This window comes from Bubalus kerabau, chromosome 1 (genome assembly GCF_029407905.1).
Source record: "Bubalus kerabau isolate K-KA32 ecotype Philippines breed swamp buffalo chromosome 1, PCC_UOA_SB_1v2, whole genome shotgun sequence".
In the NCBI taxonomy this organism is placed as follows: Eukaryota; Metazoa; Chordata; class Mammalia; order Artiodactyla; family Bovidae; genus Bubalus; species Bubalus kerabau.
In genome coordinates this window covers 94,650,154-94,673,716 of record NC_073624.1, presented here as the reverse complement: position 1 = coordinate 94,673,716, position 23,563 = coordinate 94,650,154, and the positions used below count along the sequence as shown (strand labels likewise).

Sequence of the window (23,563 nt, the reverse complement as noted above, 5' to 3'; positions counted from 1 at the left end):
CTGAGTGCTTTGCCTAACAGCCCCGTGAAGCAGGTGTCGTTACTTTCACCTTTTATAAATGAGTAAACTGAGGCCTGTTAGCCAAGTTGGTAACATGCAAGATTTATGGGAGCTAGGGACTTAACTTACCTGGTAGTGCAGTGGTTAGGACTCTGCACTTCCACTACAGGGGGTGTGGATTCGATTCCTGGTTGGGGAACTAAGCTCCCATATGCCACCTGGCATGGGTTGCCCAAAAATAAAGACAGACTTACAGGAGCCACCTGTGTCTCTATTATGCCATTTTGGGGGTGGGTGGTATGGGTAGAGGGTGCCAGAGATAAGATCTCAGTTTCAGCTACATGTCTATTTTTTATTCAATATATTAAATATATTAATCAGAAAAGTCACATACTATAAATCCAGGAAAATACACAAATATAAATGTCAGAATCTGTCATTTTCTTCCTCCTAGAGTGAGTCTATGTACACGTGGAAGGAGGGCAGGAAGAGAGCAAGTAGGAGGCGGCTGCTAGGGGCCCATTCCTCCCTCCCAACCCCACTCCCACCTCAACCTCTTCCTTCCTGTATTTACAGCAGCATTCGGCTTATTTACAGCATGGCGGTGTGTGTGTGTTAAAAACGGTTTATCTTACAAAAACATGACGACCAGGGCTGGGCTGGGGGGGTAAGACAAATAGTAAGGGTCACCCCTGTGAATGCATCCCTCTCCCCCAGGCCATGAGCTCCCTGCTGACCTCCCAGAGGACAGGGGGAGGGGCAGCCAGTCTGCAGCTCAGGCCCAGGCCGGGGTGATGCTCCGGGGCTCCGTGGGCCATGGGCTAAAGGCACGTGGGGTGGCATGATGAGCGCGCACACCAAGCGCACGCGTGTTCCCGGGCCAGGGTCAGAAGGGCAGCGTGTCCATAAAGATCTTGTCGACGATGGGTGGAGGGGGCACCAAGTCCTCCAGCTTGAGGTAGAAGATGCGCTGCAAGCCCTGGGTGCACAGGGTCCGCAGCTCAGGCAGCTTGCCCAGCAGGCGCGACAGGCAGCTGGCCGGCTGGGGCTCACCCGCCTCGGCCGAGACGTGCTCCTTCAGGCAGCTGGCAATGCGGTTCTGCAGCTCCTCTACCCGGCGAGGCTCCTGCAGCCCATGCCGGTCTGCGGTGGAGGGGGGACAAGGTGTGGGATTAGACACACTGCCCAGAACCGGACGCCCCTCTCCCCTGCAGAGTTAGCTGCCCCCAGGTCTCTGGAGCTGCTGCTACTGACCATCTCCCATGCCCCCCTGCACTCCACACAAGCACAGGAGCCCCACCAGAAGCCCAGCAAGGCAGCAGTGCTCGTCATCCTCATCTTCCAAGGGACAAAGTGAGGCCCAGAGAGGTCCCAAGACTTGCCTAAGGTCACAAAAAGGAAATAAAACCTTAAGCAAGTTACTGACTGGCCCAGTGTTGTTTTTTTGGTTTCTGGTTGCCCCCACCCCAGATGGTAAAGAATCTGCCTGCAATGCAGGAGACCGGAGTTTGATCCCTGTGTCAGGAAGATCCCTTGGAGAAGGGAATGGCTACCCATTCCAGAATTCTTGCCTGGAGAAGTCCATGGACAGAGGAGCTTGGCAGGCTACAGTCCATGGGGTTGCAAAGAGCTGGACATGACTGAGCGACTAACACCCCAGACTACTGTGAGAAACCTTGGCTTTGTGTAGCAGCGTTACAGATGTCACCTCCAGAGAAAGCAGGCCTCAAAACCCAGTGCTCTCTCTGCAGCCGAAAGTACCTCGGATTCTGTCCTACAGTTTTTTTGGTACTACGTAGCCTTGTAAAACTTAACTTAAAAAAAATTAACTGAAAAGGAGATGGGGCAGGGGAAGTCCCCTACCAGGGACTTAAGTGGTGCAGTGGTTAAGAATCCACCTTGCAACACAGGAGACAGGGGTTTGCTCCCTGGTAGGGGAACCAAGATCCCACATGCCTCAACTATCAAGGCCCATGTGCTCTGTGGCTCACATACCATAACTAGAGAGTCCTTGCGCCACGACAAAAGATCCCGTGTGCCACAACTAAGACCTTACGCAGTCAAATAAATGGGTAAATATTTTTTTAAAAGAGCGAGAGAGATGGGGCAGATTCTGGTGCTTTAACAAATAAAGACCTAAAAACCTCCACATTTAATGCCAAAAACTCGTATCTTGCACAATTACGTTTACATATTTACATGAAGTACACAACCAGCAAAGCTAATCAGTGCTATGAGCAGTCAAGGTGGTAGCTACCCTTCGGGCAGCTAATGACTAAAAAGTGGGCACAAGGAAGGGTTCTGGGGTACTGGTCATGGCTGCTTCTTTTTTAAAATATAATTTTAGTTATTTATTTATATTTGGCTGTGCTGGGTTTCTGTTGCTCCGTGGGCTTTCTCCAGTTGCAACAAGCAGGGGCTATTCTCTAGTTATGGTGCACAGGTTTCTCATTGCAGGGCTTGTTGTATTGCAGAGTACAGGCTCTGGAGCAGGAGGGTTTCAACAGCTGCAGCTCATGGGCTTCAATAGTTGTGATTCCTGGGCTCTAAAGCACAGGCTCAGTAGTTAAGGCACACGCGCTTAGGTGCTCCACAGCATGAGGGACTCTCCCAGATCAGGGATTGAACCCGTGTCTCCTGCGTTGGCAGGCGGATTCTCTACCACTGAGGCACCAGGGAAGCCCCGTGTCTGTTTCTTGATCTATTTGTTGTGTATGTGCATACACTTGGTGAAAATTTCCATGCAACATGATTCAGTAAGATTTAAAAAAAAACCCAAACTTGAGGCCACACACGACACCTGCACAGTCAGGATCTTGAGTAGTCTGGCTACGTCAGGGGCTGATGGCTTGCCGTCAGCCACAGCTAGGCCTGAAACCCGGCTCTGCCAACCACCAACTGCATTGCCCTGAGCCACGCCTGCCCTCTCTGCACCTCGTCACCCTCACTCCACAATGCAGGAGGCCCAGGAAGCACCAGATGCTGGTACATCCAGAGCCAGGCCCTCAGGCCTTCCCCATCTCCTTGGGTCTGGGGACCGGCCTCCCACCTGTGATGAGGACAAGCGCGGAGAGGCAGGCGAAGGCAGGGATGTCGACCACCAAGCTGTGCAGGGAGCGCGAGAAGGCCAAGATGCTGTCGATCCAGTCCCCGAAGCCACGGGCGCATTGCAGGCGGTGCAGCACCAGGCCTGAGCAGAAGATGAGCTTCCCCTCGGCTGGTTTAGACCTGGCAGGTGGGGTGCAGACAGCCGTTAGGGGGGCTGGAGGGCAGGGCGCTGGCCGAGGGCTGAGCACACAGTGGGATGCTCACCGGTAGGCCAGACGGAGGATAAAGAGCTCCAGAAAGGCGGACTCCAGCAGCAGGTCCTGGTCTCCGGGAAACAGTTCAGCAAAGCCGGGGATCTTCTCAGCCCACTTGCGGATCACCTCCAGGGAACCCGAGAGCAGGTCGTAGAACTGCTGCACGTCCCCAGCATCCTCTTTCCCGAAGTGGGGCAGCGCCAGCTCCTGGAACTGGCAGGTGGTCCAACGAGGTCAGACCCCAGAAAGAGCCCCACACCCAGGCGGCCGTGTACAGCTGTGTCACACCCTGGGATGCCAGATCCCAAGGGTGAGAATGGAGCCGAGATCCCGCCCATGCTTGCTTGCCAACTCTCGCCTATTAACCCAGAGCTGAGGCTGCTGGAAGGAGCGCGGTTTTTTTTTAATTGGCCACCGCCCAGAGGGGTACATTTTTCCATCTGGTCAGCCTAGAGGAGCCAACCCTCTTTTCGATCTGTGGAACTAGGGGCTGAGCAGGTGGCTTTTCTCATGTGTAGGAAGTGCCGAATGTGGGCTGGGCAGGGCCTCACCTTGGAGTAGTCCAGTTTAGAAGTGCTGGGCCCCGAGTCCAAGTGCGCCCGGACCAAGGAGGTGAGTAGGTGTGCTGGGGAGGTTTCTGGGGGCTGCTTGGGCTTTGAAGGGAGCCGACCCCGCCGTCCTTTCAGGCTGTCTGTCCGGACAACTGCAGAGAAAAGGGCTGGAGTGAGGCAGGGAGAAAGGGGCCCAGGGAAAGGACTCCCAGCCCAAGCTGTGCACCCCGGTGCTAGAAGCATGCCGAAGTATGAGGAGCTAGAGCCCCCGAGAACCCAGGGGACCCTGCAGCGATCTCCACTCCCACAAGGCAGGCAGGTGGACTGGAGGCAGGGGAGGACAGAAGGCCTAGGCACGCCCTCCCTTGCGGCCCACCAGGACAGATGTCCGGGGAGGCGGTCTGCGGGCCCCACCCCACTCCGGCCCACCTCTGTCCCTCGGGGCCTGTCCCAACCACCCACCTTCCTTCACCATGCCCACGGCCAGGCACTTCTGGAAGCGGCAGAACTGGCAGCGGTTTCGCCGCCTCTTGTCCACAGGGCAGTCCTTGTTAGCCAGGCAGATGTACTTGGCATTTTTCTGCACTGTGCGCTGGAGGGGGCCAACACGGAACAGGCTGTCAGAGTGTGGGGTGGGGGTGGGGGGGAGCCAGGGGAGGGGACTGTCCAGATCCTACTGCCATTGCAGACAAAAGCGCTCTCTGTTCACAACTATTTTTCTAACATTTGGGTGGCAGGGGAGGATAAGATGGATGGGTTGGGGGAGGAAGAAAAAAAGTCTTGGGGACACTGGGGGAGGGTTTGGCCTTACCCTCAGGACGCAGGATGAGGGGCGAGGGGCTCCCCAGCAGCCCAGACACTGACACTTCTTAACGTGCCTGTGTCCGCCTGCCCCTTCCCTGAGGCAGACACGAGAGGCTAAGGAGGGGCCAGGGCTGGGGCCGGGCAGGGAGGCAGGCACCCAGCGCTGGGACAAACACGCAGCCTGTTCCCAAGTCCACCCCCAGCCCTCCAGCACCAAGCCCTCTCCTCGCATCCTTTCATCTCGTGCCAGGAACACGAGTGCCTGGGCCCCCCCTTCCCACCAGGACCTTGAGTAGGGGGAGGCCAGACAGAGGAAAACCAGAGGCTGGCCACAGAAACTCCCCCTCCAGGGTAACCCCATAGCCTGCACCCTCTGCCCCACTGTCGCCCCTCCCTCCATCTTTCCAGCACCCCAGGGTCAGCATGAAAGGTCCCAGGTTCCTGTTCCTAGGATGGCAGCCCACCAGGCCAAGCCTGCCCTCTTCCTAAAGAGCAGACTTGTTGGAAGGAGAGCCCAAGCAAAGCCACCACAAAGCCCGCTGGGGTGAGAGACCAGCCTGCCCCACCTCTCATAAAAAGCTATACCAAGGGCAGCCCAGTACCTTGAAGAAGCCTTTGCAGCCCTCACAGGTGCGGACACCATAATGCTGGCAGGAAGCATTGTCCCCACACACAGCACAGCGGCCCTCGCTTCCACCCGGAGCCCCACTCCGGGCCTTGGCAGAGGTCACGGGCGCGTCCAGCCTCCCTGAGCCATCAAGGTGGGGAGAAGTGGGCACCAGGCCTGGGAACGCTGTTTGCATGGAATAGCTCTCTCCCTCCCCCAGCTGGTGGGCGGCCTGCGAGGGGAACAGCTTCAGGGGGCTTGGGGCCAGGCTGGGACTGGGGCCGGGGGGAGGGCTGAAGGAAAAGAAGGCCGGCGGCTGGGGGTGCCCAGAAGCCTTGGGCAGCTGCTCTGTCCATGCCCGCAGGCCTTCGTAAGTCTGGCTGGGCGAGAAGGGGCCAAAGGAGCCATCCCAGGGAGAGAGCTGGGGAGGCTGGAAGCTGGGCGTGGATGGTGACGGTGCAGAGCAGGGACTGCCATAGTAGTCAGAGCCGCTGGAGGACAGGGTCTCGTCCAGAGGGCCACTCAGCGTGCCAGGGTAGCAGCCGTACACCTGGAAGTCCTCGAACTTGAAGGAAGCAGAGGCTGGGGAGGTGGCTGACGATGAGGACGTGGAGGAGGCCGAGGAGGAGGCCGAGGAGCACGGCTGGGCTGTGCCTGACAGTTGGTAGAGGAAGGTGTCAAACTCCCCTGTGTAGCCGTCCATGAAGGTGCTGAAGCTGGGCAAGGCGGTAGGGACAGCGGGGGCCGCCTCGGGGCTGGCCAGGTCCATGGTGGGCTTGCTGAGCTCGGGGGTCAGGAGGTCGCCTGCCAGGTGGTCACGGGGTCCTGGGCTTGGTGCTGGTGTCCCATACTGGGCTTGGATACAGGGCATCTCTGGAGAAGGAAGAGACCAAAGTAGGGGGAGAGGGAAGTCAGTAACAGAGGCCTGAAGCCTGACCTCTAAGTATAGGTCCTTGAGCGGCCAGGAGGCAGGACTCCCAGCCAGACATGGGACACTGAGGCGTTAGGGCCATGGCCCACCACAGAACCCAGGAATCCTTGGTACCTGGCCAGAGCACCACCTCAATGTCCATGTCACAAAGCCCCTGGGCAAGGTCCCAGCAAGGGTGGGCTCAAGTCGGAAGGCCAACCACACCCCGGGCAGCCTGGGAACCCTAGGGAGGGCATGTAGCCAGCATTTCTCTGCTGGAACAGGGAAAAGCTGTGTTCGTCCAGCCCCCTGCCTCTCCCTAACTGGGTAAGGCGCGGGTGGGGGCTGGGAGAAGGGTGGGTGGGAGAGGCAGCCAGGCAAAGCCAGAGCCCAGTCCTGGGAGCAGATACGCTGTTCCTCCAACCTGGCACTTCTGGGAATATTCCCAGGCATGGCTCAGCCTCTGCAAAACCCCCTCCTCTCCTCCCCCCACAGTGCCTGAGCTGAAGAACAACATCCTGCAAATGGAAGAGGAGCTGAGAGTGAAGGCCCAGTTGCCTATGAAAGCAGCCAAGACAGCAATTAGTCTCTCCCTACCCCCATCCCCAACCCCACCCTCACCCTACATACTGAGCAAAGGCTGTAGATCCCACGCGCACCCCAGTCCTGCCATCTGGGGATGGGCACCCACTCTACATTGCCTGGGATGCTCCCAGAAGGAAAGAGGAAAGGAGCCGAACCTCCTTCCCCAGTACCCCAAGGGATCAGGTAACTGGGATCCAGACCTTTAAAATGCCATATGCTGGAGGGCGGAGTGTGGTGGGGAGAGCAGCCCCTGGACTTCGAGTCCTGAAAAGGAACTTCTCTGCTTTCCCGCAGCATCTCCCCCTATTATTTTTACAAGAGCACTCAGAGTCCAGCAGACTACCTGAGGTGGCTGTGTAGGGCAGAGGAGAAGTCTGCTGGGGGTGATGGAAGTCTGGGTCCCTCCACTAAACAGTTCTGTGCCCTGAAGAACCCAGGAGCTCAGACAAAGGGGGCTTACACCCCCTCAAATCTGGAGGAATCTGAAGGAGCAGAGAGAATCATTCAGGGGGGGTCTTTAAGTTCACAGACAAGTCAAAAGCTAATGCAGAGAGGAGGCTCTCATCCTACCTCCTTGCCTTGTCTCTGTGACCCTAGCCTCATCAGTCAGGGAGGGAGGCTGGGGAAGAAAGCAAGCTGAAACAGGGAGTGCCATAACCAAGGGGGACAGCAGGAGGGGGCAAAAGCTGGCATTACCTCCTGGCCAACAGCCTGGGGAGCTCTCCCGTAATAGGCTTTCTCCTGCCTCCTTGGGCCCTGGACAGGGCAGCTCCACCCCTGTCCTGACACTCCCACAACCAATTGAGACAACAGAGCCCCTAGAAACTTTGGCCCCACCAACCAGTGGCGCCCATCCATAGGCATAAAGTACCTGCAAGCGATAAGGCTGGCCCCGTCTGTCTGCGCTAAGACAGCCTGGCAGGGAAGGTTTTGGGGTGGAGTAAAAGAGGCAGCAGCTACGCAGGACTGGGCTGGGCATTCCAGCCTTATTCAAATCCCGTTTCTCCACTTGGAAGTCCCACATCCGGATCAACCCCCACCAAACTATCCCCACTCCTGCCTTCATGCAGGTACTTAATGACACAAGATATGGACCTCCATCCAGCCTTTGGCAGGGACACACGGAGAAGGAAGAGGTGGGGTTGAAGGAAGGAGCAAGGAGAATCCGGCTACAGGCAGGTCTTGGCAACAATGTGGTTTGCACCTGTTGTGCTAAACAAGCCTTCAGGCTGCACCCTACCTGTCTGATCCGACAGAGACTGGGGAGGGGGATTCTCTAGGTGGTACCCCCACCAGAAACTCCAACATCAGCAACTTCAATCAAGGATCCCCAAGGACGAAGCTTTCCACCTCTCTCTCTCTCTCATACACACACACAGATTCAAGCTACATTAAAAAACAATTTTCCCTACGCTTCCAGAGACTGTGCTCTGCCGTAAGAAGCCTCTTTTATTCCAACACGCAGCAGCACCCCCTCCACAGTTCAGTCACCAATGTTAAGCCATTTGCTAGGACAATCCAGACCTCTCCTAAGATAGTTCAGGCAGAAACTTCCAACTGGGGAACCCTAGAAACTAACCCACAGCATTAAGAATGAGTGTTAAGAAAACAACTAGGGGTACAGGAGTGAGCTGACAAGCTGAGGAGGAGACCCTTTTGGAAATCCGATCCTGGAAGGAGTCGGATCCCAGCAGCCCAAAACTCTGTGCACCTTTCCCCGCACTGCACCGAGACCCCCATCAGCAACTAACTCCTGGGAGTCCTGTGCCAACTAAGGGACCCTGGGAGACTGAACTCTAGACAGCCTCCTACTGAACGAGTCCCCACTGCAGGCGCCAACTGACTTCTGTGGCTTCCACCTTGCACAGACCCCCGCCTCCCCAACACACACACACAACACCCAACAGACTCCAGTCCCATCTGGGTCTTCATCCCGTTCCAACCCCTAACCCCCCAGCCAGAGTTGCAGCCTATACTCGCCCTCCTTCATGCTAACCCCAAAACATTCTTTCGGTCCTCGCAAACACGTATCTCCTTCATGCAACACCCCCCGCCCCTCCCCGCCACAAAACCAAAACGGAGAGCCCCGCTGAGATGCACGCTTTCCAGGGGGCACCTACCCGGCTGGCTTCTGCTCCCCCTGCCCGGGACCGGCGCCCCAAGTCGCAGCCTGGTCCCGCGTGCGCTCCCGCTGTCTTGCACACTCCCCCAACTTTCGCAGCCTCCACCACTGGGACTCCCGGCCGCGCCGGACCCTGCTCTTAAGCGCTCCGTGACGCACGGGGAGGGGCGGGGGCGCCACTGACGCACGCGGCCCGGCGAGCTTTGGCCATACAAGGGCGCGGGGGGCGGCGCGGTTCCGGCGGGAGGCGGCCAGGGGGAGGTGCGGGGCCGGGGAGCCCGAGGGGGCGGGGCGAGAGGGGGGGCCTGGAATGTCTGCGCGCGTGACGCACGCGGGGTTCCATTGACGCAGGGAGCGCGGATTGTTTGATCTATAAATAGTCCCCTCGCGCCCGCCGCGCCAGCTAAAAATAGCAGCTCGCAGACTCGCAAGGCTCCGCCGGCCGGACCCAGGAACACAGGCCCTCGGGGCAGAAAACAGGCCCGAGGGCCAGAGCCCGAGAAGAGGGCGCTCTAGCTCCGAGGCCGCGGGGCTTCCCCGGACGAGGATCTCCTCACCCTCCGGGTGCTCCTGGGAGCCACGACTGCGCCTGGCTCCGCCTCTGCACCTTCCCCAGCCTTCCCTGCTGGCTTGGGGTGCCACTGACCGGCTGAGCGGCGTGGGCAGGCCTTGGGCTGGGCAACTCAGGGACGCGTCCCGGGGAACCAGCGGGGTCTCGAGTTGAGAGGTTGGCCAGGGACGTCAGACACCACAGTACCCACCACACAGACACACTCTCTTCTAGGGACGTCAGACACAACAGTACCCCACCACCACACAGACACACACTTACTCCCTACTTCCTCTCCCCAATTTCTTATGCAAAGTACCTTCTAGAGGGTAGGATTCGCCAGGCCAGAGACAGGCCAATGCTGTGCTTCACAGCTGAACTAGATTTCTCACCACTATCCTCTCCGGTGCCTGACAGGGTGAGAGCACTCTAATTGGGAAATTACCGAATTTCAGAACCGGGTGGAGCCTGAGAAATCTTATCGAATTTGTGCCGACTCTTCCCCATTTTATAAATAAACGGGCTCAGAGAAATAATGACACTTGCTCAAGGTCACAGAGCAAGGCGGTGGCTCACTGGGGTGGAGCCTGACTACATCTCTAGGGGATCTCTTCACCGCCCCCCGCCGCTGCCCACGACCCCTCCCTCCCACCTTACCTCCAGCACCTGCAGGCAGTGTGTCTTTCACGTGCACGAGGGCACAGGCCCGGCTGCAGCCACCTGCAGCCTTTCCTAGATGGGGCTGTCACCCCTCACCTCCCTGGGGTGCCCCAAGTCTGGAGAGCCAACACCTTTGATAAGACAGGAAGGAAAAAAGGCTAATATTTAGAAGAGAGCCCCTCCCCTCCCCCTGTCCACACTGAGCCTGTGACCAAGGACGCCACTCTCGCTTCCCCTGGTCACCCAACAGCACTTCCCTCTACCCTGGAGGCACTTCCTGCTCCTCACTTCCATTCTCACCTCCCTCTCAGGTTTCCCACACTCTGCTCTCCAGCCCTCGGTTCTGCCCACTCAAAGGTCCCACTGGCACGTCCAGCATCACCCATTCTCTACCTCTGCTGTCTCTGCACTCCTTGCCCACCACCAATCTCTGCTTTTGAAGCCTCACACGCTACTTTTCACTTTCTTCTGAAATCATATTTTGATATTGCAGCCATGGCCCGTGCCTCACTGGCACCCGAAGGCAGCAGAGCATCTGAGTGAAGCCAGTGACTTGCCCTTCTCCCTGCCCACACCCACTAAGAAACTGCCCGTTCACCATTTGTCTCCTCTTCACATCCTACAGTCCACGGCCGATGGAGCAGGTTCCATGTAGTAACATCAGTATCTTTCAGTCAGAACCTAGCATAGCGCCCCCATCGCAGCATACGCTCTCAACATGGACCAGTGTTTGGAGAGCTCTGGCCTTTGTTAAACCGTCTTCCAAAGACCCTTCAAGGCCACCTTCATGAAAGTGAAGTGTGGATAGGATGATCTTTAACCAAAGTTTTGTTTTTCTTTGTCTTAGGCTTTTGCATTGAGACATTACTTGGGAAAAACATGAATTCCACAGCTTAAACCTGCTTTGAAACCACTAATATAATTCATGTCTTCCCATTTTGCACATTAGGACCCAAGGGCACCCAGAAGAGCTGCACCTTGCTCAGAAGCACAGGCAAGTCTGGGCTGGTGAAACTAATCCAGTCACGTCACAGGCTGGTTTCCCCACCTAGCCCCCCTCCCCACCCACCCCAGCAGGGCCTTCCTCAGAAAAGAAAACAATTCTAGTATGGTAGCAAAAGTTGATTAGTCAGGTCAATGTTCTTCCCTCCAAACCTCACCACCAAAACACAAAACAAAAACAGGTGTATTAGCTGCAGCCTTAACGGCTCTTTGAAAGCTGAATCAGCAGCCTTGAGCCCTAGCACCTCCTATATACCCCACCACTTTCCATTTGTAAAAAGCAACACAGACATTCCCTACTTTGTCCACCCAGAAGCCTCAGGGAACTCAAATGTGGTAAGGAGCGGTCCAGGTTCCCAGCCTACATCTCCACATCTAAGCATCTAGCCTCCAGAGCTGTGCCGGCAGCCCAGGGCCCACCTGGGTGGGAGATGGCAGGTTTGGAGGCAGTAGTCTTGCTGTCCCAAAGGCAGAGGCTGGGCGAGGCAAGAGCAGCTGCCACCTGGCCATGCTTGTGGAGGTGGCGGATGCTAGGGTCTCAGAACACATTACGCTCTGAAAATAAGTAAGGAGAAAAGGGCAGGGTCCTTCTATAGGAACACAGCCAGGAGCACCTAGCCTAAGACAGAAGGGAGAGGGACTGGGGGTCCTTGAGCTTCATCCCTGCCGGCCAGATGCCCTCCAGGGAGGGTGGCATTGGGCTTCAAATCCAGAGAATCTTAGTAGAATCCAACTAAGGTGGAACTGTTAAAAATGCATAACAGATGCAAACTTTGGGAGGCCTAGAGCATAAACTGGTCCAAGGGCAGATGGAGACTCCAAGGGACCTCACTAAGTCCAGCCCTTAAGATAAGCAAGATCAGAGTGAACAGTTCATTGTAGGGGAGATAAGGGGTGGAAAGCGACAGGTAATAACCATGGGAGGAGAGGTATCCAAAACTTTGAGGTGAGGACCAGAAAGTAAGGCAGGGCCAGGATAACACGGGAAGGGCAGGGGAATATGTCATGCTGGAGACGAGAGAGCGCTGCCCAAGGTCAGGCTCCCACAGCACGGCACAAGTGCTGTGCCAGCAGCACCGGGCTCCCCACTGTCCCAGTACAAAGAACTTGGGCTTCAACCTTCCCACCACCCACTGGGCACATTGTTCCTCTTCCTTCTACTCTAATCCCACCGACCTTCCAAGACTTCAGCTCATGCCACCCTCCTGGACCAGCCTGACTTGTAATAGTAAGTACCTTCGCAGCAGAAGATTTGAGGGTGTGAGGAGTAGGGAATACCAGTGAAGGGTCAGACCTCGGCTTAGGACACAGCATGGATTCTTCCATTTCACCCTCTCCCTAATCTTCTAGGAATTACCACCTGCATTTTATAAATGAGGAGATGGAGGCTTAGGGGCCAGGAATCAGAACCCCCCACCCCCACCCCTGCTAACTCCCAGCTCTATGCTGGACCCACTGCCCTCAACTCTGAACTCCAGAGCTCTGGCTTCTGACCCCGTGAGCCATGAGTCTCATAAGTCTAACCACAGAGCCAGGTACACACACGGCCTGCAAACTGAAAACAGCAGTGCCTACGAGGAGGTCTCTGCGGGAACTGGAAGCATCCCAGTTCCTAGTCTGAATGATGGTCACCTGGGTGACCTATGAAAAAGTCATCAAACTATACACTCTCAAGATTTCACATCTATGGTTTGTATGCTTTTTTGTATGTATGTTATACTCTCAGAAATAAAATGTTTATTTAAAAAATGTGCTCAGTCATGTCTGACTCTTTGTGACCCCATGGACTGTAGCCTGCCAAGCTCCTCTGTCCATAGAATTCTCCAGGCAAGAATACTGGAGTGGGTTGCCATGCCCTCCTCCACAGGATCTTCCCAACCCAGGGATGGAACCCAGGTCTCCTACGTTGCAGGCATATTCTTTACCGTCTGATCCACCAGGGAAGCCCAAATAATCATGTCTAAATGGGAGAGATACATCGATTCAAATGGATGCAGATGCCGCTGGCATTTACTGAAATCAGAAACGGAGGTTGTTTCTCAAGTATTTGTTCTATCAACACAGATTCAGCATAGCTACGGTTAGGAGAGCCCGCGGTATCTAGCACGAGAAAGGTCTCTCCCAGTGTTTTCTGAATCGCTCAGCTAGGCCCTGGTCCCTGCCTGTCAAATCCTTTGCGGCCCACAGACTTATGTGCTCAGACCATCCCTCCCCACAACCAATGTGTGAACGTGAAAGCAAGGCCCTGTCTCCCCTACCTTGGCAGGAGGCATCCTCAAACAGTACGTAGCCCAGGGCAGGCCCCAAATGGGCAGCCAGAGTGCACCATTGTCCCCCAGGCAAGACGGTGGGTGAAGAGGAGATGGAGGAAGTGGAACTGCACTGCCCCTTTCCCACACTGCCCCCCCCCCCCCACACACAGGCTGGCCCCCGCCCCTGCTGAGCAAAGGGCAGGAACTTGCCCTACTTTCACCAAGACTATCCCCACCCATGGGCCTCCACACCCTTCCCGGGGGGTGGGCAGAGGGACTGAGCGTTGCCTCCTCCCCCACCGCCCCCTGGAGCTTCCCCTCCTGAGCCCCAGGACCCACCACCAGGCCTGACCGGCCACTTCCTCTTCCTGCCCCAGCATCACATCGAGCAGGGGGATTTGCGCTGTGGGCAGGGAAGCGCTGCCTACTGCCCCAAGGGCTGCCACATAAGGCTTTGGGAACTGGGGATGTGGGGTCAGGCCCAGGCCTGATCTCCTGGCCCTGGCCCAGGCCCTGCCATGACCAGGCGTGTTGTTCCCTCCGGGAAAACTGGCTCCCAAGGACACACAGGTCAGCCACCGCTCTCCATGTCTCGCCCAGCCCCCAACAGGACAAAAGATACAGGAACTCTCAGATGCATCTTTGACCAGGAGCCAGCAAGCCTGGTGTGTGACCCGGGCCAGTCCCTTGCCCTCTCCCAGAGCGTTTCCTCATCTGCCCAATGCTGACAAAATCACAAGTCCCTGTGCTGTAAGAATTCCCTGACAGAAGGCGGAGGGTCCACAGTGAAACGGGAGCATTGTCTGGGGACCCGGGCTCTAGAGCAGGATCCTGTGGCGAGCACAGAAAGGAGACACCAGGGCCGTCAGCTCGACTAGGGGGCCCCGCACCCTCCTCCTCCAAGAATTGGGAGACAAATAGTACCCCTGTCCCGCCTCTCCCCTCCAGGGCTGAGTAAAAGGAAATGAGAGTGTGTCCAGAGATGGGGCTCCACCCAGCACCAGGAAAATTCCAGACTGCACGCAGCAAGTACTCAATTGATACTCTGAAGATGGCTGGTTGATTAAGGAGATCAGACCTCTCTCCACAGAGGTCATTTTCAGTCGAGTAATTTCTCCACCCCCAGCCCCCTCTCAGGCCAGAAGGAATCAACATACGGCATAAAAGAACAAGACCAGCCTTCAGGAAGAACATCCAGACAGAACTGAAAAACACAGACAAGATCACGGAGTTCCTGGGGAAAAGCTGGCCCACGCCTCGTTTGCACCCTCCGCAGCTCTCCTTCCGTCCCCCCAGGTTGCTCAGATCCTGGCCAGCTCCTCTCTCCCCCACCCTTGGAGGGTCTCCCACCACCTTGCGGAACATCAACAACCCACCAAGTTCTCCTGCTTCTGCCCAAGGTCTCCACCCAGCCTCCTTGGGCAAAATTTCAAATTCCAAAATAAAAACCCTCTGATAACGAGTCCCAGCCGGAAAGACTGATGCATTTTCCTATTGTTAAAGTATTTTTAGTCACAGCCTCTGGATTCGTTTAGAGACTCACGTTCAGAAAGGGAAAAAAAATTTTTTTATTTATTTATTTATTTTTTTCGAGAACCAAGGAGGAGAACACGGAGCCTCCCACGTAAGAAGCTCCGCTTGTTCCACGCCGGCCCAGGCTCCTGGCCTGGCTCCCGGGGAGCGTGTTTGTGGCAAGCTGGTTGGCGGCTCCTCCAAGCCTCGCTCCGGCCCTGCTTCTCAGGCACCCAAGCAGCCGGGAAGCCAGGCTAGGAGGGCAGGGCAAGGGCCGAGGGCTCAGAGACATCAGTCTATGGGTTCAGATCCCAAGTCCCAACCAGCGAGGGGGCCGGGGGCCTTACCCAGGGGCCTGTGCTGAGGGACCTGCCTGATAACCAGCTCTCTCCAGCGTCCTTCCCCAGCCTGAGCAGACCAGTGCCTTATCCAGGCCGGGCCAACAGGAGAGGAGGATTGAAGAGCCTGTTGCAGATCTCTGAGGAAGGAGACTTCCACGTCTCCTGGTTCTCAACCACAATGTGGTCCAAGTCCCACCATTCCAGGGCTGTCAAGCTTTCACTCTCATTCCTTGAGAGGACTGACCACCCTTGTTTCCCCCTCCATCCCCCCTCTTGAGGCCAAAGAAACCACAACTCAGACAGTCATGACGAAAAGAGATCCAAATGGCCCAGCCCCAGTGCCTTGGTTTCGCCATTCCTAAGACTCACCAGCTTCCTCCACACGACCTGCTTTGATTCTCAGAGGTCCTGGACAACTGCGCCAAGGGAGACTCCCAGGGCTGGTTGGGGCCTCTTCCTGGTGGCCTTGAGGAGCCCTGCGGGAAGAGACGTGACCGCCCAGTCAGCCTGTCCTGCCGGCCGCGGCTGTGCACCAGCTGAGTGGGCTCAGGACGCAGAGCGGCCTCCACGGCAGCGTGTCCTCCTCTGTTTATATAGCTGAAACCAGAGCCGGCCTCTGGGGACGGGGGAGCTGCCTCGGAGCCCTCTTGGCTGAGGCCTGACTTTGGCCCGGGTCAGCGAGAGCCCAAAATAGTCAGCTGACGGGAGCCCCGGCGTGAGCGTGACCCTGGGCCCATGCCCAGGCCTGGCAGACAGGTGCCCACGTCACAAGACCAGCAGCTCTAGCGCTCATGGGGCCCCCTTGGCAGCCCCTCAGGGTGCCCCTGGCAGCATATCTGGCATGGGAATTCCACCCAATCACCTCCCTCATCCAGACAACAGACTGAATGCGAGGAATTCTGCCCACAGGAGCCACTGTGTACCCAGAGGGAAGGCCCGGCACTCAGGAGGCCGAGTCAGAGCTGAGGGCGGAGGTGGGGGCTGAGCAGAGGGAAAGTCACCCGGCCGCTGCTGTCATCTCCACTCACGTGCTTCCCGCATCCAGACCTCCGGCTGACCAGGAACACCTGCCTCATCCACTTACAGTAACTCCTTTCCCCGCCCCGGCCCGCCCAAGGTTGGTGGCCCAGCGCCTGCTGCTATCAGGAGGCCAGGTGCATGCCCAGCCCAGCCCCCAGCACAGGAGGCCCTGCTTCCCAGGGCTGTCCCTCCTTCTCTGCAGGCTTGGGGGGCTAGACACCCTGTCCTCTGCACCCCAGCCACCTTTCTGGACTCTCTGGACCCTGAACACCAACGCCACATGAGGCAACAGTGTTTGGGGTTCTGGCGGGGATACTGAGCCAGCTCCCACTTCACCTGGTGGGGGGTCTCTCAGAGATGGCTGAGAAGGGGCTGCTGCTTAGAGATGGCCCTCAGTTCTGGGGAAGGAAAAAGAGAATTACAGGGTCCCTGTCCAGGACACCAAGCTGAACTCCAGCTCTCTTGGGTAAACATGTAATCAGGACTCTAGCACCCCTAGCCTCACCCCATCAACTTCCTGGAACCAGGCACATGCTGCCCTGGCAGCCGTCACTCCCCACAACCCCATGACACCCAGGCCCAGAGGGCCCCCCAAGCCTGTCCTGCTAAGAAAGTCAGGCTTCCCCCTTCCCCACCCCCGTACCACCCCCACTACCAAAGAAATCAGATCTCCCCGTGCCTAGCAGCACCGCCTGCTACCTCTGCAGGGCTTCCCCCTCCATCCCCCAAACCACATCCGCTTCAGGCAGCTCCTACACCCACCTTGGCCCCCAACCACCTACTCAGGAGGCCCCAGGGGCATACAAAGGGCAACGGCAGGGCACTTACCACTCTGGGTGGACCGACGGACCTTAGACAACAGTTGACCATCCCTAGGACCTTCGAGGCCTGGCAGAAGGAGCCAACACCGGGGAGGGGCTGAGGCTGGCCTCTGTCCATGGTGGAGGCCTACAGAGGGAGTCGTGTGAGAAAGGAGAAATCAGCCGGCAGGGCCATTCCCTAGAGACAGTACAGCCAGAAACAGACATGGGAACAGAGGCAGGACCCAGGCCATGACAGGGGACAGGCCAGCCCAAGGTGCCCCCTGAGCTGGGCATCAGAGGTTGGGGCCCACACCCCAAGCGAACAGCACTTGGGAACGTGGAGTGTGGCTAGGAGCTGCCAACAGTGTCTGGAGCATCTCCAGGCCCTGGAGACACAGCCCCTCAACCTTACACCCTACTCCTGGGTGCAGTGACAGGTGGTACCTCAACCCAGCTTTCAGCTCCTTGATGTACACAAAAGGACAGCTGGAGGTAGAGAAAAGGGAGCCACCACGAGGACAGAGCAGAACACCCCTCTCTCCTTAATGGGCTCCAACTTGGTCCCCAAAGCCTCACAGGCCCCCACAAGGCAAGGGCTCCATGCTCCTAGCTCTAGGAGGCCCAGCCTTCTCATCTGAGCAATGGGGACTTTCAGGAAATCTTCTGTGAGGGGATTCTAGTCACAAAACAGGGAGATCCAGCTTGGGGAAGAGTGGTGAAGAGCACGGATGCCGGATTCCTGTTGCCTGGGTTCAAATCCTGGCTCCTTCACTTGTAACCTTGGGCGAGTTACATAACTTCTCTGCTCCTCATCTGTGAAAATGACTATCTGTAATTGATGTTTCTAAAATTAACAACCGTAAGGTTATCAGCAGGTTTACAATGATTTCGCATGCAAAGGACTTAGTGCTGGACACACATAGGTGCTACTGTTATTAGGAGGAACTGAATGAAGACACATAAAAGCCAACCCCAGACCCTGGTCCCTATTCCAAGCCCCTTCTGTGCACCTGGGCTCTACTTCCAACACCGCATGTGCGTGCCATCCCTCCAAACTCTTCAAGTTCTCCCCTGATTCTGCTGGTGCCAGAGCCTTCAGCCAGGGCAACCCAGACCCCACTTCTCACCTACCCTTTTCCTCCCTTTACCCAGCCCTCTCCTTTCCTGACTGGGCCCCAAGGTGAGGGCAGGACCAGTCAAGGTGGGATCTTCCCTAGTTATCAGGTTGCCCTTTAGGCTGAGATGAGGTCTAGGAAAAGAGAAGTAGATGCTCCCAGGGTAGGTGGTAGAGGGAATGAGGAGGAAGTCCCAGAGAGTAGGTGATGGGCCCCTTCACCCTTCTAACTTCTGTCCCAGGGTCCACAGGCTAAGGGGCATTCCTCTGGCTCAAAGCACCCAGACTCTCCTCTTACAGAGCGACCAGCACTTCCAATGAACCTAGGCATACAATGGGGAGCAGGGCATGAAGAAGGGGAAGGCAGTTTGAATGAGTCAGAGGGCTTCCAACCCCAAACAGAAGGCAAAGTTCAGTTCAGTTCAGTCACTCAGCTGTGTCCGACTCTTTGCAACCCCATGAACTGCACCACACCAGGCCTCCCAGTCCCTCGCCAACTCCTGCAGTTTACTCAAACTCATGTCCATTGAGTCAGTGATGCCATCCAACCATCTCATCCTCTGTTGTCCCCTTCTCCTCCTGCCTTCAATCTTGCCCAGCATCAGGGTCTTTTCCAATGAGTCAGTTCCTTGGATCAGGTGGCCAAAGTATTGGAGTTTCAGCTTCAACATCAGTCCTTCCAATGAATATTCAGGACTGATTTCCTTTAGGATGGACTGGTTGGATATCCTTGCAGTCCAAGGGACTCTCAAGAGTCTTCTCCAATACCATAGTTCAAAAGCATCAATTCTTCGGTGCTCGGCTTTCTTTATAGTCCAACTCTCATATCCATACATGACTACTGGAAAAACCATAGCCTTGACTACAGGGACTTTTGTTGGCAAAGTACTGTCTCTGCTTTTTAATATGCTGTCTAGGTTGGTCATAATTTTTCTTCCAGGGAGTAAGCGTCTTTTAATTTCATGGCTGCAGTCACCATCTGCAGTGATTTTGGAGCCCCCAAAAATAGTCTGTCACTATTTCTACTGTTTCCCCATCTATTTGCCATGAAGTGATGGGACCAGATGCCATGATCTTAGTCTTCTGAATGTTGAGCTTTAGGCCAACTTTTTCACTCTCCACTTTCACTTTCATCAAGAGGCTCTTTAGTTGTTCTTCACTTTCTGCCATAAGGGTGGTTTCATCTGCATATCTGAGGTTATTGATATTTGTCCCAGCAATCTTGATTCCAGCTTGTGCTTCATCCAGCCCAGCGTTTCTCACGATGTACTCTGCATATAAGTTAAATAAGCAGGGTGACAATATACAACCCTGACGTACTCCTTTTCCTATTTGGAACCAGTCTGTTGTTCCATGTCCAGTTCTAACTGTTGCTTCCTAACCTGCAGACAGATTTCTCAAGAGGCAGGTCAAGTGGTCTGATATTCCCATCTCTTTCAGAATTTTCCACAGTTTATTGTGATCCACACAGTCAAAGGCTTGGCATAGTCAATAAAGTAGAAATAGATGTTCTCTGAAACTCTCTTGCTTTTTAGATGACCCAACAGATGTTGGCAATTTGATCTCTGGTTCCTCTGCCTTTTCTAAAACCAGCTTGAATAGCTGGAAGTTCACGGTTCATGTACTGTTGAAGCCTGGCTTGAAGAATTTTGAGCATTTCTTTGCTAGAGTGTGAGATGAGTGCAATTGTGTGGTAGTTTGAACATTCTTTGGCATTGCCTTTCTTTGGGACTGGCATGAAAACTGACCTCTTCCAGTCTTGCGGCCACTGCGGAGTTTTCCAAATTTGCTGGCATATTGAGTACAGCACTTTCACAGCATCATCTTTTAGGATTTGAAATAACTCAACTGGAATTCCATCACCTCCACTAGCTTTGTTCGTAGTGATGCTTCCTAAGACCCACTTGACTTCGCATTCCAGGATGTCTGGCTCTAGGTGAGTGATCACACCATCGTGATTATCTGGGTCATGAAGATTTTTTTGTATATTTCTTCTGTGTATTCTTGCCACCTCTTCTTAATATCTTCTGCTTCTGTTAGGTCCATACCATATCTGTCCTTTATTGAGCCCATCTTTGCATGAAATGTTCCCTTGGTATCTCTAATTTTTTTGAAGAGATCTCTAGTCTTTCCTATTCTATTGTTTTCCTCTATTTCTTTGCACTGATCACTGAGGAAGGCTTTCTTATCTCTCCTTGGAATTCTGCATTCAAATGGGTATATCTTTCCTTTTCTCCTTTGCTTTTAGCTTCTTTTCTTTTCACAGCTATTTGTAAGGCCTCCTCAGAGAGCCATTTTGCTTTTTTGCATTTCTTTTTCTTGGGGATGGTCTTGATCCCTGTCTCCTGTACAACGTCACGAACCTCCGTCCATAGTTCATCAGGCACTCTGTCTATCAGATCTAATCCCTTGAGTCTATTTCTCACTTCCACTGTATAATCGTAAGGGCAAAAGCAAAAGAGAAGGCAAAAGCAGGCTGCAAACCTGGCCCAGCCAGGTGTAGAAGGCCCACACCGGCCTCCCAGAGTGACACTGTCATCTTCCCACGCACCAGAAACGGTCTGCGGTCAGGCCCTAGCCCCCTGGCTCCCACCAACTTTCCCTTTTCTCCCTTCCAGCCCACAGCTGAGGAGTAAAGGAGGCCAAACACCTTCTATCACAGTCAGGCCCAACCTGAGTGCCAGGGTCTTCCCCACTTGTATCTGAGAACAGGGGCCAGAGTCAGGGATCCAGTTGGTGCCCCAGAAAGTGATTCAAAACATCTTAGAGCAGGTATCTGATCTCATCTCCAGTCCCACATTCACAGTCCCTCCACAAGCATTTACTGAGGGCCTACTGTGAACGAGATAGTGAACCTCAAACACTGGGAAATCCAAGGAGCAAACCGAGATCTGTGGGCCCCAGGAGGTTACAGTGGGGGAACGAATCAAGGTCAGTCACAATCAGCACTGTGCAGAGGACAAACTGGGGGCTGAGTGGGCTTAGAGGAGGAGAAAGTGACTCCGTCCCAAGAGAAATGCGACCATCAGCCCATACTTCAGTCCCCAGCTCCAGCTCCCCCTCCTCCCTGTGCTCCAGCCTCATGGGCTCTTTCCCCACTCAGAGGCTCTGAACTGGCTGTTTCCTCTGCCAGGAAAGTCACTGCCTATGATGTCTGTATGGCCAGTTCCTTCTCATCAATCAGGTTGGCGAACCCATTTCACCTCCACTCCCATCCTGCAGCGTTAATCTGTTTTTATCATCTCCATAGGACTAACAGATGCTCAGTAAGTACTGGTGGAATGTGGGAGAGGGGGACTCAACACATGCCTGCAACAGAACTGGGCTGGGAGGAGGGTTGACACTGCAGTTAAGGAGGTGTCCCTTCTATCTGGGGGCATACTCAAAGTCTGAGGGTTTTTCCTTATGTTGAGTCAACAATTAAGTCCAACCCCCAGTCCTGGATCCCAATCCTGCATAGCTATGCCCATCTGATAACTCCTCCTCCCTCCTATGGCATATTTGAGACTTTTCTTATCTAAACTCCTTGCAACAGGACATGAATGACAGACCCTTTGCAGCCCTGGTGGCTTTCTGATAGCATAAACTCTGCATTGGCTAATGTCCCCACCCAGAAGTGGGTATATTACACTTATCAACAATAACAACAGCAGCTCATATTTGTTGAACACCAAGAAACTTCCCTGGTGGCTCAGACAGTAAAGAATCTGCCTGCAATGCAGGAGACCCCAGTTAATCCCAGGATCAGGAAGATTCCCTGGAGAAGGGAATGGCAACCCACTCCAGTATTCTTGCCTTGAGAATTCCATGGACAAAGAAGTCTGGTGGGCTTCCATGGGATTGCAAAGAGTCAGAGGCACTGAGCATTAGTCGCTTTCACTTTCACTTTTTTTGACGTGCTAAACACATCACTAAGCACTTTACACCCATGTTCTCTTTTAACCTCACAACACTATGAGGAAGCGATTATTATGAACATTTTAACAAGGAAGAAACTAAGGCACAGAAATAAGCAACCTGCCCAAGGTCACACATCTAGTTAAGTGACAAAGCCAGAATTAGAATCTGGGCATCCCCCTTCCCTCCTTGGACCTGTTTGGTGGGCACAGAGCAGTTTGATAGCCAACACCAGAGAGCAAGTGGGAAGCTCTGGGGCCTGGGTTGCTAGGCTAAACTTCTCAGCTAATTTTCTAAACTCCAGCACAGCCCTCAAAATTAACAATCAGTCACATTCATCCTGTTGGGCTTGATCCATCCTTCCCCCTGTCTGCCATCGCTTGGAATCTTGGCTTTATTGTACTATACACTTGTCATTGTTCCACTCAGCTCTCGGTCAATACAAAGAGTTGGCTCGCTTCCCTTTCAAGTTTTCATCCCAGTTGGAGCAAGAGGGTCTAGGACCATGTATGAAGCCACCACTGAAACCCCCCTACTCCACCAGCACCCTTTGGGCATAACTGTTGTGAACCCACCTACCTCTTCCTTCCCAGCCTTCCTTTTCCCAGCACAACCCCCAACCCAAATTTATACTTCATTGGAAACCACCGTAAATGCCACTTCTGCAGCATTTCTAATCCCAGGTCCGCTCCTGACTCCACGAGACCCTCACCAGGCTGTTTCTCTGTTGTGGCCCACGAAGGGGTTGCAGTGGGGAACTCGGGTCCCTCCCGGCTCGGCGTCCTGGCAGCCGAGCTCTCGGACTGAACTCCTGGAACCCGTTCCCTGCAGCCAACGGGTAAATGGAAGGAATTTCTCCGGCCTGGCCACCTCCAGCACCCCTCGCGGGCCAAACCCCACCCTTGGCGGGCTGGTGTGAGAAAGCGCTGGCCGCCTCACTCGGGGGCTGACTCGGAGCTAGCTGGTTCCTCCGGGAATCCAGTCCCTGACCCCCACCACCCCCATCACCCTGGTCTCCAAGCGGGACTCCCGGCGCGGCCCCGGCCACCCGACGCGCACCCTTGCAGGGCCATCTCTTCCCGGGCCTCTCCCGGGACCCCCGTGCCCCCTCCCCGGCCCCCTCACCTGGCCCGGCTCGCCCGGCTGGCCTCTCCACCCCGCCTTCCGGGGTCGCGCCCCCACCAGTGGGGAGCGGCTCAGCAGCGCGGGGGCGCCCATGGCCCGGGCGGCAGGGGGTCGCGGGCACGGCGCGCGGGCCCCCACGGTGCCGCCGCCGCCTAGCGCTCCTGCCGCCGCGCCGCCGCGGCCCCGTGCCCCCAGCCCTCGGGCAGCCCCCCGCCCCGCAGTTCCGGCCGCAGCCGCGCCCCCCGCCCCCGCAGCCCGCGGCCGCCCGCGCCGCCGTCCCAGCCCTGGGCGCGCCTCCCCCGGCTGGCGGGCAGGCGGGGGACCGTGACGCGCGCCCATTGACGTCTCCGGAATCCCGGCGGCGCGGCCGACGCAGCCTCATCAATGGGGCTAAAAATAGCGGCGC

General features: G+C 55.6%; 1 protein-coding gene across 6 annotated transcripts; it reads right to left on the bottom strand.

Moving 5' to 3' along the window:
• Positions 1-331: 331 nt before the first annotated feature.
• On the bottom strand, positions 332-23,300 carry NR4A1 (nuclear receptor subfamily 4 group A member 1). Of its 6 annotated transcripts, XM_055583820.1 has the most exons (9): positions 23,158-23,300; positions 17,047-17,166; positions 15,568-15,674; positions 5,260-6,137; positions 4,316-4,445; positions 3,854-4,005; positions 3,313-3,515; positions 3,050-3,228; positions 332-1,143 (listed from the first exon to the last, which is right to left on the bottom strand). In XM_055583820.1, the coding sequence occupies exons 4-9, from the start codon at positions 6,133-6,135 to the stop codon at positions 887-889; spliced, it is 1,797 nt and encodes a 598-aa protein (XP_055439795.1). In that variant the 5' UTR covers positions 6,136-6,137; positions 15,568-15,674; positions 17,047-17,166; positions 23,158-23,300; the 3' UTR covers positions 332-886. The 6 variants fall into 6 exon arrangements, with proteins under 6 accessions (XP_055439795.1, XP_055439802.1, XP_055439787.1 ...); XM_055583827.1 differs by lacking the exon at positions 23,158-23,300 and having other exon boundaries at positions 17,047-18,058; XM_055583812.1 differs by lacking the exons at positions 17,047-17,166; positions 23,158-23,300 and adding an exon at positions 10,089-10,222 and having other exon boundaries at positions 15,568-16,201.
• Between the last annotated feature and the right edge of the window lie 263 nt (positions 23,301-23,563).